Below are 13,264 nucleotides of genomic sequence, written 5' to 3'. Positions count from 1 at the left end.
GGAGAAGCACACCTTAGTTTTGCCGTCACTGAACTCTTTATAATCAATAATCTCTGCGTGCAACATCGGTGGCACGTTTGCCCTCACGTGCCCTCACTTGAACCAACCTAACTCGAGTGAATAACACCCGACCAATGTGCACAGTTGCAAACTCTTTTGAGTTTATTTTCAAAATTTTTTAACCTTTATCAGTTTCAATTTAAATCAGTATAACAACTCAATTACAAACATTGAACATAACATTGTTTGTTATTCAAACATAAGAGTTCTTACAAATGTTCATTGTTTCATGTGAAAAGATGTGTAATGCTACTAACGCTGTAATGTTTTGAACTTCAAAAAGAACTGTTATGTTTGAATAACAAACAATGTTATGTTCAATGTTTGTAATTGAGTTGTTATACTGATTTAAATTGAAACTGATAAAGGTTAAAAAATTTTGAAAATAAACTCAAAAGAGTTTGCAACTGTGCACATTGGTCGGGTGTTATTCACTCGAGTTAGGTTGGTCTGTGTGAAGAGCCATGTTTCAGACCTTTCCTGAAACTCATCATGGATGGTGCTGTTTTTAGTATAATAGGTAATGTATTCCACAGCATTGCTGCTGATCTGAAAAGGCTCCTGCCTCCCAGGTGGCCTTCTTGAAGGGGATAGTTGCCATGTTCCTGGCCATTCCTGACCGTAGGGTTCTGTTAGGAACATACCACTTCAATTTGTTCCTGAATTGTGTTCGTCCTTGGTCGTTTAGTGATTTAAAAGCCAGGCATAGGACTTCAAAGTTTCATCTCTGCCCGACTGGAAGCCAGTGTAATTTTTTTATTGCTTCTCTTACCGATACATTTTTGGGGATTTTTAGGATGAGACGTGCTGCCGCCTTTTGTACTATCTGAAGCCTGTTAATCCGGCCTGAATTAATGGTGAGGTAGAGACTGTTGCAGTAATCTAAGCGGGAGAGGACCAAAGCCAGAGTCTGTTTTCAGAAGTTCCTCTGGTATGTTTTCTTAATTCTATTGATTAGCCTTATGGTACAAAAGGAAATGGGTGTGACTTTGCTGACTTGGTCCTTGAATTTGAGTTCTTTATCAATGATGATGCCCAGATCCATTGCTTTAGTGGAGGGTGTAGGCAGCGCATCAAGTACTGGTGGCCATCAGTTGGGTGTCAGGGGGAGGGTTTGTTAACAAAAATGATAACTTCCGTTTTAGACACATTCCACTTTAGACTGTTGCCATCCATCCAGTCACTCACATTCTTCATACAGGTCTTAAAGGCCTCGCCCGGGTACTTTTCTCCATTTGTTAAAGACACGACGATCTGTGTGTTATCAACATAGGAAGCTAGGGCAAATCCTGCTTCTTTTATTATCAAGGCTAGCGGCGCTACTTATAGATTAAAAAGTGTGACGCTCAGGGCAGAGCCCTGAGGGACTCCACATGGTAGGGAAAACTGTTTGGAGGTTGCTGACCCCATTGCTACATTTAGTTGCCGATTGGTTAAAAATTATTTTAAAAGTTCCAATGCAGTGTCTTTTATTCCTGCTTTAATTTAAAGAGTTGGGGCGCTTAAACTTGAAATTTCTAGATCAGCCATTTTTGGGATTTCAATTTATGGAGTCTTGAAGACATTCAAACACAATTCCCTGAACATAAGCCACAATCCTAGAAATACCTGCAAATAATTCTATAGTTAATTTTGGAGAGCTGTACTTGTGGTGTGGAACAATTTACAATGTCCCTAAATACCCAGCTTTGAATTAAATTATGTCCAGGAAGATTTCTCTTAAACTGTCTGAACCACATCTTAATTATAAAGCTAAGATTGAATGCCAAAATTTGGAAAATATTTTTGGGGATTAGTATAGCATAAACACTGTATAAAATAAAATGTATGTTACATTACTCTCCTTAAAATATGACATTCCTGGATATGAATATGAAATGGATAACTATGTCAGTCCTACCTATGGCAGAATTCTAGGGCTGTCCGTTAATGTTGTCCTTACTAAAGTGTCAACTGCTTTGGTGCCCATTAACTAACACAATCGTATCAACATTTTAATACTTTTTAGATTTTCTTGTATTCATTTCTCTCATTCTTAAAGCTTGTTAACCAGTCAAAACTTATTTCACAGCAATGAATAATTTGCCGGATGCATGCAAACCTTTAAAGAAGCGGAAACGAGTTTCAGCGGCAATGCCTTCATCCCTCAGTAAAACTTCATCTCCCTCGAGTTCTCCATCGGATCATGAGGTATGCCATACCATCTTCCCTATCCTGACCTTTTTCTTACTGTACCATTTTATTTCTAGTGCTAGTTTACTTATGTTTCTCCTTGAATGTACCACACTTGGGCTTCTTTGGCATGAAATACAATTATTCCCTATTGAATAAAGTGTCCATTGTGCTGATTCTGGAGTGTCCTTTAACTTGAGCTAGTTGTTGCAGTCATGGTTCTCTTCCAGGGGATACTCATCAATAGTGATAAGCACTGAATAGTCCCACCCACGTGCGGGACCCCGGAGCAATAGCCAATAATATGCATATATCTACATATATATATATATATATATATATATATATATAAATACATCTAAATACGCATAAAATAACCATATATATATATATATAGATAGATAATATGCATATACATATACATATGCAGCCTAACATACACCATACTAGGCTCAAAAACTGCCATTATTGCATGTAAAACTTTTACATTTGCTAAATAAAGACATAAATTACATTATATGATAATGCAGAGAAGAAAACACTGCCCTAGGTTTCTCTGAAACACACAACCTTTATTTTCAAAGGTAAAAACAGGCAGGATCATAGAGGCAGCTTTAGCCTGGATAGGCTGCATAGTAACAACAGAAAAATTTGGCGCCGTGCCTTTAAGACCTCTATGAGCCTCCAGGCTCCCATCATGCACCACAGGTGACAGTTAGGTCAGTTCTTTTTTCCGGCTCCTTCTGTGAGGATCCTGGAGCATTGAGCTCGCCAGTTGGTGATATTTTATCACTTTCTTCTGGTGTTTTTCTAATTTTTTCTTCTTTACTCGACGTCTTTAGTCATTGTTTGACTAATTCAACAATTTTTTACTGTTTTTTGGCTATTTTTCCAGTCATAGTGTCGGCCTTATTTGATAAGTGTCCGGCCTGTGGTAAAAAAATGGCCAAGACAGACCCACATTCGGTCTGTGTAGCTTGTCTACCATCTTCTCACAAGCCAGAACCACTGCAGCAAGTTGTCAAATAGAACTTTGAGAGAGAGAGAGAAGAGCAGGCTTCAGTCCCTGCATTACAGAGGAGATACTGTGAGTGAGAGAGAAGAATTTCATTCCAAGAAGCCTTCTTCTCCGTACAAAGAGCGCAAGGACAGAGGGGAGAAGAGAAAACATCGGTCTCCTACTACTTCGAGGGACAGATCTTCTTCTAAGGTACCTGTGTGCTCAAAATCAGCATCTAAATCACTGTCGCGGCGTCCGTCGACGTCGAAACATCCCTCGCCGTTGAAGAAGATTTCACCGTCGAAGCAAGGTGAGAAGAGGCATGAGCGTAGGCGATCCAGGTCTGGCTCCCCTACGACTGCAAGAGGGCGCGACTCGACATAGTCTCATCGACGTAGACGGTCGTCGCCGAGAGGCTCGGAACATAAGTCAAGGTCGCCGTCAAGAGGTGGCATGACGTCGAACCAGCCAGTAGAGGTTTCGACGTCAAAGAGCCCAAGTCATGTGGCGTCGAGGCACACGACGCCGAGAAGATCATCGCCGTCGAGGCGCATGACGTCGACGCCTAAGAGACCGTCGCCGCCGAGGAGGTCGACACCGAGGAGATCGCCGTCGAGGAGATCGCCGTTGAGGAGATCGACGTTGAGGAGGCAGTCGTCGGCGTCTCCTGCAGCTAAGAAGCCTAGAACGGTGTCTAAAGACCGGTCTAAGGTTCTTACTGTGTCTTCTGGTAGTTCCTCTTCCTCCCCTGGGCTGCAGATTGTGCAATCTCTCCAGAGCCCTCAAGAGCACCTTCACCTATTCAGCCAGCGCCTAATATCTCGCCACGATGGCTGGGGGAGATCAGAGACTGGAAGATAAGGAGGATTAACCTTCCAAGGTCTTATTCCAGGTCACCTGTGTCTGCAAGACCTGCTTCAAGATCTAGATTGCCCCAAGACAGTTGGTGCACTCTCCGAGAAGACGTGAGCGTACTCCTCCGAGAAAGTCTCCATCAGTGAGGAGGCGGACTTCTAGATCATCACGTCGCCATTCTTCAAGGAGGCGTGATGCTAGATCCTCGACAAGGTCTACAAATTCGAAGAGGGGCTATTCACCGACACTGTCATCAACTCCTCCGAGTAGGATATCACCGATTGATGATGTGATTACCTTTAATGAAGTTCTCTGTCGTGGAGCAGCTAGACTTAATATCGAGATGCCGGTCTCTACTGCCTGGACAACGGTCATTTTCGAAACTTTACATCAAAAGTTATCTTCAAACCCTTTACTTCCTCTGGTACCAGGTCTGTTGGAGTCTGCGGAGCACAAGTTCTTAACTCCTGCAGCTTTGGGAGCGGTCCCTTCTCGGATCGTCAAGAAATATAAGGCTCCGGACAATGATCCGTTATTTTTGAGACCTGAGCCAAAACCTGATTTGGTGATTGTCTCAGCGGCACGAAAGAATCAAACAGGAGCGGCGTCATCTTCTGTGCCGCCGGATAAAGACAGTAGAGCTATGGACTCAGTAGGGAAGAGAATGTGTACCACCTCTGCTTCCTACATGAAAGTCGCCAGCGCCTCCGCTTTACTGGGTCACTATGACCGCGCATTATGGGATTCCATGTCTCGTTTTGCAGAAAAACTTCCCAAAGAAGACAAACACGATTTTCTTGAAATCCTTTACGAAGGTGGGCTAGTGGCTAACCAGGTGATTAGCGCAGCTGCTGATGCTTCCGATCTGTCTATGCATGGTTACGCTCACGGACTCTGTGCCAGGCGCTCAGCTCAGTTAAGGCTCACGGGTCTTAAGCCTGAAGCACAACACGGAATACTTAATCTGCCGTTTAATGGAAAATCGCTCTTTGGCTCTCATGCTGACGATGAGATGTCACGAATCAAGACGGAGCTTGATACTGTGAGGGCTGTTGGTCTCGAAAAAAGAAAGGACCGTCCTGACGACCAGAGACCGAACCAGCAGAGGGTTCAAACCCCTCAATGGTCATCACAGCAGAATCCGGGAAGATCTCAGTTCTCCCAGAGTCGTCCTGGTAGAGGAAGGGGTGGCATTTCCAGGCAGTCTGCACCTGGAAACAAGCAACAGCAACAAAAGCAGTGAGTTTTTGCTTCCCCTGAGCCCGTTATCCACTCTGGTTGGGGGGCAGTGTCCGTTTTTGCCTGGACGAGTGAAAAAACATCACAACAGACAAATGGGTGCTGGATATTGTAAAAAATGTATATGCCATCAGATTCAAGTCCCCTCCACCTTCCATTCCTCCTCAAAAGACTGTGATCCATCAAATTCATCTTTTGAGGCAAGAAGTGTCTGCCTTAATCCTAAAGAATGCCATCGAGTAGGTCCCGAACACAGAGCGTCGACAAGGCATTTACTCCCGATATTTTCTAGTTCCAAAGAAAGGTCCAAACAAGGAGTTCAGGCCCATACTAGATCTCTGGCGCCTCAATCAATTCATTCGGCGAGAAAAGTTCAGAATGCTGGCGTTACATCCAATAATTCCACTGTTGCATCAAGGGGACTAGATGTGCTCCATAGATCTTCTAGATGCTTATTTCCACATCCCCATCGCCCCAAAGCATCGGAAGTTTCTAAGGTTTTGCATTCAAACCAGCCATTTCCAATTCACAGTCTTGCCCTACGGGCCAAAGTCAGCTCCTCGCACCTTCTCAAAGTGCATGGCAGTCGTAGCGGCTTTCCTAAGGAAGAGGCACATTTTCGTCTATCCCTATCTAGACGATTGGCTGCTAAAGAGTGCGTCTCCGATTCTGCTTCAGCAACATCTCACGTTCTGCATACATCAGCTGCGGAGACTTGGCCTACACGTAAACTTCAAAAAGTCTATCCTCAATCCCACGCAGAGGATAAACTATCTGGGCGGAATTCTGGATTCAAAGGACGCAAAAGCGTATCCTTCGGAGGATAGACTATCCTCCATTCTCCTCAAGTGTCAAACTTTACTAAAGATTCCTCGACCAACGGCCAGGCAGATCTCGTCTCTTCTAGGGTCCATGGCGTCTTGTATTTTCCTCGTTACGAACGCCAGGCTGCACATGAGACCTCTGCAACAGTCTCTGGAGGACCAGTGGTCCCAGTTTTCAAATCGTTGGGAGGACAAGCTGTCACTACCCCTGTCAGTGCGGATCTCCATTCGATGGTGGATGCAGCGGAGTCATCTGGTAGTGGGAGTGCCTTTCCAAGAGGACATGCCCAGACAATCACTGGTGACAGATGCGTCCCTTCAGGGATGGGGCGCCCATCTGGGGTAGCTTCAAGTTCAAGGAGTGTGGTCAGAGAAAGAAAGACTGTATCATATAAACATGTTGGAACTCAGAGCTGTCCATCTAGCTCTCAAGGCTTTCTTTCCCGCGATCAAGACATCCTCCCTGCTTGTTCAAACGGACAACACAACAACGATGTACTATCTGAACAAGCAGGGCGGAACGAGATCCAGACCTCTGTCGCTCGAAGCGCAAGCAAACTGGAAGTGGCTTCTGGCTCGGGGTATGAAAATATCCGCTGTCCATCTGCCGGGTGTCCTCAACATCCAAGCAGATGACCTAAGCAGACACTTCGCAGAAGCACACGACTGGGTCTTAAAAGACGAAGTGATAAGAGATGTCTTCCAGGCCTGGGGGACACCAGAAATCGATCTCTTTGCGGACGCCGAAAACGCAAAATGCCGCGTCTTCGCGTCCAGATACCCACAACGAGGGTCCAAGGGGAATGCTCTATGGATGGACGAGGGTCCAAGGGGAATGCTCTATGGATGGAGTGGTCAGAGACATTACTCTATGCTTTTCCACCGATTCCACCCATTCCCTTGATGATCAAGAAGCTGTACAAGTCCAAGACGGACATGATCCTGGTGGCTCCGGATTGGCCTTGCCAATGGTGGTACCCGGATCTCCTGTATCTATCCAAAGTACCGCACAGGAGGCTTCCTTGCTGTCCAGATCTGCTGACCAGAGAGAACGGCAGGGTGTTCCATCCCAACCTGCCGTCCCTGAAGCTAGCAGTATGGTACCTGAGTTCGTCCAGTATGGACATCTAGGCCTCTCGCAGGACTGTATGCACATTTTAAGAGGCGAGAAGAGCTTCTACAAGAAAGTCGTATGCTTTCAAGTGGAAGCGGTTTTTCATGTGGTGTGCTGCTGAAGGTCATGACCCTATTCGAGGTCAGGAACAGGTACTGTTACCATACTTACTTTCTTTTGCCAAAGCAGGCTTACAGTATTCCTCTATAAAGGTCCATCTGGCAGCAATAACAGCATATCGAAAGAACCCTACTCAGGTTTCTTTCTTTCAAATGCCAGTTGTGAAGGATTTTCTGGAGGGTCTCAAGAAAGTGTATCCTCTCGTGAGGGCTCCCTCTCCTCCTTGGGAGCTTAATGTGGTTTTGTCCAAATTGATGGGCCCTCCATTCGAACCTATTCATAAGGCCTCCCTTCAACATCTGTCGTGGAAGGTGTCCTTCCTAGTAGCTATCACTTCTGCGCGCAGGGTGAGCGAGATTCAGGCTTTTTGTGCTACAGAACCTTATCTCGTTTTCCATGCGAAAAGAGTGGTGCTTCGGACTCATCCAAGATTCCTTCCTAAGGTAGTCTCGGATTTTCACATTAACCAGTCAGTTACACGGCCTACGTTTTTTGCTAATCCGAACACTCCAGCTGAAAAAGCTCTACACTCTTTGGACTTAAAAAGAGTTTTGAAATGTTATCTTGATAAAACCAAGAGTGTTCGAAAGTCTTATCATTTGTTTGTGAACTACGGTCCTCTGAATACGGTCTTGCCTGCGTCTAAGAGGTCCATTTCTAGATGGATTGTGTCATGCATTATGTTATCTTATCAGTTGGCACGGAAACAGCTCCCGGGCAAACCTAGAGCACATTCCACTAGAGGAAAGGCTGCTAATATAGCAATGCTTAAAATTTTTCCTGTTCATGAAATTTGTAAGGCAGCTACGTGGCGTTCGGTTTATACCTTTGCTCGCCATTACTGCCTTGATTCTGATACTCAGGCGGATGCTCAAGTTGGTCAAGCATCCCTGAGGAATTTGTTTGGGTAATATATATTAGTATACTGTTTAGAGAGTCTGGTATTAGTCCGCAGGGTATGGGATGTGCTTGCTACTCTATTCAGTGCTTATATTGATGAGTATCCCCTGGAAGAGAAGGATAAGTTACTTACCTGTAATCCTAGTTCTCTTCCAGGGGTATACTCATCAAAGTCATAAGCAACCCACCCTCCTCCCCGGGCGAATACCAGTACTGTCTATTTTACATGTTACCCATGCGGTTATCACACTGTTATACGCCGTCCAAAAGAACTGACCTAACTGTCTCCTGTTTTTACCTTTGAAAATAAAGGTTGTGTGTTTCAAAGAAACGCAGGGCAGTGTTTTCTTCTCTGCATTATCATATAATGTAATTTATGTCTTTATTTAGCAAATGTAAAAGTGTTACATGCAACAATGGCAGTTTTTGAGCCTAGTATGGTGTATGTTAGGCTGCATATGTATATGTATATGCATATTATCTATATATATATATATATATATATATATATATATGGTTATTTTATGCGTATTTATGTGTATTTATTTATATTTGTAGATATATGCATATTATTGACTATTGCTCCGGGGTCCCGCACGTGGGCGGGACTATTCAGTGCTTCTGACTTTGATAAGTATACCCCTGGAAGAGAACTAGGATTACAGGTAAGTAACTTATCCATATTACCCCTAGGTTTCCTGTGTACATAATGACTAACAGTTTTAGAAGAGTATCACACATGATTTATGTTTTGAATCGCTTGGTTCGTGTGATTCGTAAACCTCTGCCCTCACATTTGGGTGGAAAAGTACTTGTTTTAGTGAGAAAACATTGTATTGTTGGCATTGTCAAAGGAAGTGTCTGCATGTGATCGCTCATATATGTTGTAGAGCAATAGACCCTCAGACTCCAAAAATCTGACTCTTAACACAAGAAAAATGCTCTTGCCCTTTAAATAACCACTTGTAAGTGACATTCACCCCTTTATGATCATAGTTTGGCAGTCCGGGCAGATTCCAGACTGAATTTACTTGCTGGGTTTCATCCAAGAGTGTCAGAGGAGAAGCGCATGGCATGCACTGGTCATAGAAAGCCAGATATATGCACTTTGAGTCCACCTAGGATGCATATCTGGTCAAAAATGAGCACTGTAAGAAACTGGCTCTATATATACTGCACCAAAGTAAGGTACAGTATGTATAGAGTCCAAGAGTCTCCAGAGGTTTGGCAGAGGTTAAAATTAGATAGAACCTTTCTCTCTAAAGTGGTAGCTTGGTCGAGCAGTAAGGCAGTATCAGAGGACAGTGTAAAGTATTTGATGTACACACTCAGTCAGCAAATGGTCTCGTACACTCAAAAACGGAACTCGATCTATAAAAAATATACTGTTTTATTTTAGAACCACAGATTTGCATAAAATACTTTCTCAAAATAAGACGCTGTTGTGAATACTTTCAATGAACAAAATAGACTTTGAATGCAATAAGGTACAAGGGTTGCAATAGGAACACAATACTTTATATATCTATAACATTGAGCTCAATGGTATTTTTAAGTAAACTACAATAGAATTAGTTTACAAACGTTTTTCTTACTCAGAGCTGGATCCTGGATTCAGCCCTGGTGTATTTCCTGTAAACAGTTTCAAAACTCGACACTTAAAACCAGTCAATGTTACCCTATGGAGAAAATGTAAGTTATCGGGTTTCAGGTAAGTACTCGTTTGGCAGAGTTAAGGTTCTGGGCCAAGACTCAGGGGTCTCCCAGGTTCAGGATTGTACTGTTGTCAAACCCTCAGCGACACTGGGGCGGCCGGATGCAGAGAGAGTAGGCCCAATGTTAGCCCATGGCGGGTAGGGGGCCTTTGGTTGGTGGCTGCTAGCAGGCAGGCCACACGGCTGTGGGAGCAAAGCTCCTGGTCACTTATGGCAAGTGGGGAAGTCAAACAGGCTAGTTGGTGCACCCTCAGCGGCACTGGATTTCAGTGGGAAAGCTGCGAGACAAACCGAGGCTGTAAACTCTCGGACGGTGATTCTTCAGGTGTGACCACCACTTCGAGAGGTACGTTTGGAAGCTGTAGGTTGGGTAGACACCCAGGAGTTGGGCACAGTGGGCCGTGGGGTGCCGGGTGCAGGGGGTTTCTTTAGGCGTCTGGAAATGTTACCCTCTGCTGGTCGCGGTTGGAGGGGGTCCCTGCTGTTGAGGCTGCAGGCGTCGTCAGGAGCGTCTAGCTGAGTCCTTGGGTGCTGGATTCTTGGTCACAGTCACGGGGGTGACATCCTCGTGGGCTTTGTCCACTTTTGCTCGGGCCGGGCTTGGTGGGTGCAAAGTGGGCAGGATCTGCGGTTTCATTCTGGGACTTGGGGTTGTAGATGTTTGAGCAGAGCCACTGCTCGTGGGAGTCCCAGTCTTTAGTTGAGCAAGGCTGTCAAGTCCACCGGCGCTTTTGAGGTTACTGACCACTGGAGACGCCGTGGTTTAGCAGGAGCAGGTTTGAGGGTCGACAGGCCAGTAGAGCTAGGGCCAAGTCAGTTGGTGTCGTCCTCTTGTTAGCAGCTGCACAGCTGGTCTTCTCCAGTATTTGGGGTGTCTTTCATAGATTCACATGCCTGAATCATTCCCCGTCGTCGGAGTAGGAGTCCCACGGTATATAAAAAAGCAGTAATAAGCCATTTGTACATAGCAAATAACAGTTACAATAAACCAGGAAGTGAAGTAGCCTCAGCTACCAATGAAAAAACTTCCACATTAGTGACCATCCAAGTCATTATGTTAGACCAAACTGCAGCCAATAAGGCCACAGCTCCCACCTAGGTATTCTCCCCAGAGACCCAGGCTGTCAGATTTTTTACCGCACGTCGTGTGATAGGGAGTCTCTCTGAGCTCTGCTCAGTTTTTTCTTCTTCAACTTTGAAATTTTGAAAGTTTCTTCTTTCCAACATGTCCACATCTAAGTCCCTTTTCAGGGCTTGTGACTCTTGTGGCAAGGCAAGGCTCTTCAAGGAAGACCCTCATTCTCTCTGCATTTACTGCTTGTATCCAGACCATCAGGCTAAGGAATGCAAGATTTGTCGCACTTTTCCAACTAAAACCCTCAAGGACAGAGAGGGTCGCCTCCTACTATGGATACAACGGAATAAGGACAAGGACTTGCCACTCTCTGAGGTAGGAAGTTTGGCCTCTATGTCCTCTATGGGATCAAGGAAGAGAATAGCTGAGGGTACAGTAACTACCCCTAAGGCTAAGGTGGCGAAACAGGCCCAGCACGCTGCTGAGGAACCTTCAACTTCTAAGGTGAAGAAAGCCTGTCAAAAATCTGTCAAACAGCCTGTCATTAAAAAGGCTGTCCCTTTATTGTCACCTCAGAGGCCTACAACCAAGGCAGCACCTTCTCTGCCGGTTTCCTGTCAGACTGCCACTACAGTGACTTCTACTGTGACCTACTCCTCACCAAAACCCTCTTTGGTGGTGTCCTCAGTGTCCTCACCTACTTATGTGCATGTTCAAATTCGTCCCATCTCGTCGACGAAGAAAATTCCTACCGTCGACGAGCCTCCGTCGACGAAGCCCTCTCCAGCGTCGAAAAATCCCGTCCCGTCGACGACGACACTACCGTCGACGAAGAAAGCCTTGCCGTCGACGGCTTCATCGTCGCCGAAGCACCCGTCGACGGACTCATCGTCGACGAGGAAGACTCCGTCGACGATCCAACCGTCGACGAAGAAGACACCGTCGACGGCCCCGTCGACGAAGTCGTCGTCGACGACGTCCTCGTCGACGAAGAAGACGACGCCGTCGACGGCCCCGTCGACGGCCCCGTCGACGGCCCCGTCGACGAAGAAAATTGTCCCGTCGACGACGAAAGTTGTTCCGTCGACGACGACGTCGACGACATCGAAAAATGGATCGTCGACGAGGCCTCTCCAGCCACAGTCGTCGACGACGGCGAGTTCGTCCCTCAAAGCAAAGTCTATGCCACAGGACTTCTCGGTGGCCCAAAGGAATCCAATGACGCCAAAACTGTCAACTTGCACAGATCTTCAAGTATGGTCGGCAAAGAGCAGCACCATATCGTTGCCTTCTCCAGCAACCACTGCTGCGATTTTACAACGCCCATTACAGTCTGCAGGTATGTCACCACTCACGATGCCAGACAGGCTTTTGGATTCCGACGAGGACTCTGATGGAGACTTGTTTCCGGCAGCTACAAGTCCATCTGACTTACTCATACACGTTAAGGAACAAGAGGAGGAGGAGCAGGTGACGCAACACACAGAGTTGGATCCTGCACCCCCGTCAGGGACACAAATGCCCATGGAATTATTCAGAAATTTGATGTCCATGTTGGATGACTATTATCAACGATTTCCGCCCTCGGAATCGGGCGAATCACACATCACTTCCCCCCCGCCTAGAGGTACTCCGCATTCAGTCCCTCCTACCAGGGAAGAATCGGTACATGCCCCATCCATACCGGTACCATCTACTCAACCGGTGGACGACGTCTCTGAAGAGGAGGCTCATGAAGAGGGAGAATTGGATGACTCGGATTCGTCGGAGTATGAAGATTATCAGGCTGACTCCCCTGCTCCAGATGAACAGCCGAAGGCTGAATCACCACCGGTGGATATTGCAAATTTCCATAGAATTATGGATAACGCTACCAAACGATTTCTCATTACTATGGAGACAAAACAGGATGATTGTTTCCTGTATGATTTCAAGAATCTCTCCCAAAGACAGAGCTGGTCGATACCGATCATAGAGTTTATTTGGAAAGAAGGTCTGAAGATCATGGCCACTCCAAACTCTTTACCTCCAGTTTTGCCACGAGTGGATAAAAAATACAGAGCGCCTGCTTCTTCACCGGCTTGCCTGATTGGACAGGCCAAGACAGACTCAGTCATTGCACAAGCAGCTCAAAAAAGGGCGAAAAACCCATCATCTCAAATCTCCACGCCTACAGATAGAGACGGAAGA

The 13,264-nt window shown here is 45.7% G+C and overlaps 1 protein-coding gene across 1 annotated transcript in view; it reads left to right on the top strand.

The window, feature by feature from the left end:
• NSD2 (nuclear receptor binding SET domain protein 2) overlaps positions 1–13,264 on the top strand; it is a 1,080,265-nt gene that overhangs the window by 342,809 nt on the left and 724,192 nt on the right. The window contains exon 10 of the mRNA XM_078678610.1: positions 2,132–2,250. Within this exon, the coding sequence (XP_078534736.1) occupies positions 2,132–2,250 (119 nt within the window). The remainder of the gene's footprint in view (positions 1–2,131; positions 2,251–13,264) is intronic.

The sequence above is a fragment of the Lissotriton helveticus genome, chromosome 2_2 (assembly GCF_964261635.1).
Source record: "Lissotriton helveticus chromosome 2_2, aLisHel1.1, whole genome shotgun sequence".
NCBI classification, from domain to species: Eukaryota; Metazoa; Chordata; class Amphibia; order Caudata; family Salamandridae; genus Lissotriton; species Lissotriton helveticus.
The sequence above is the reverse complement of the archived record's forward strand: the minus strand, read 5'-3'. Positions and strand labels throughout refer to the sequence as shown.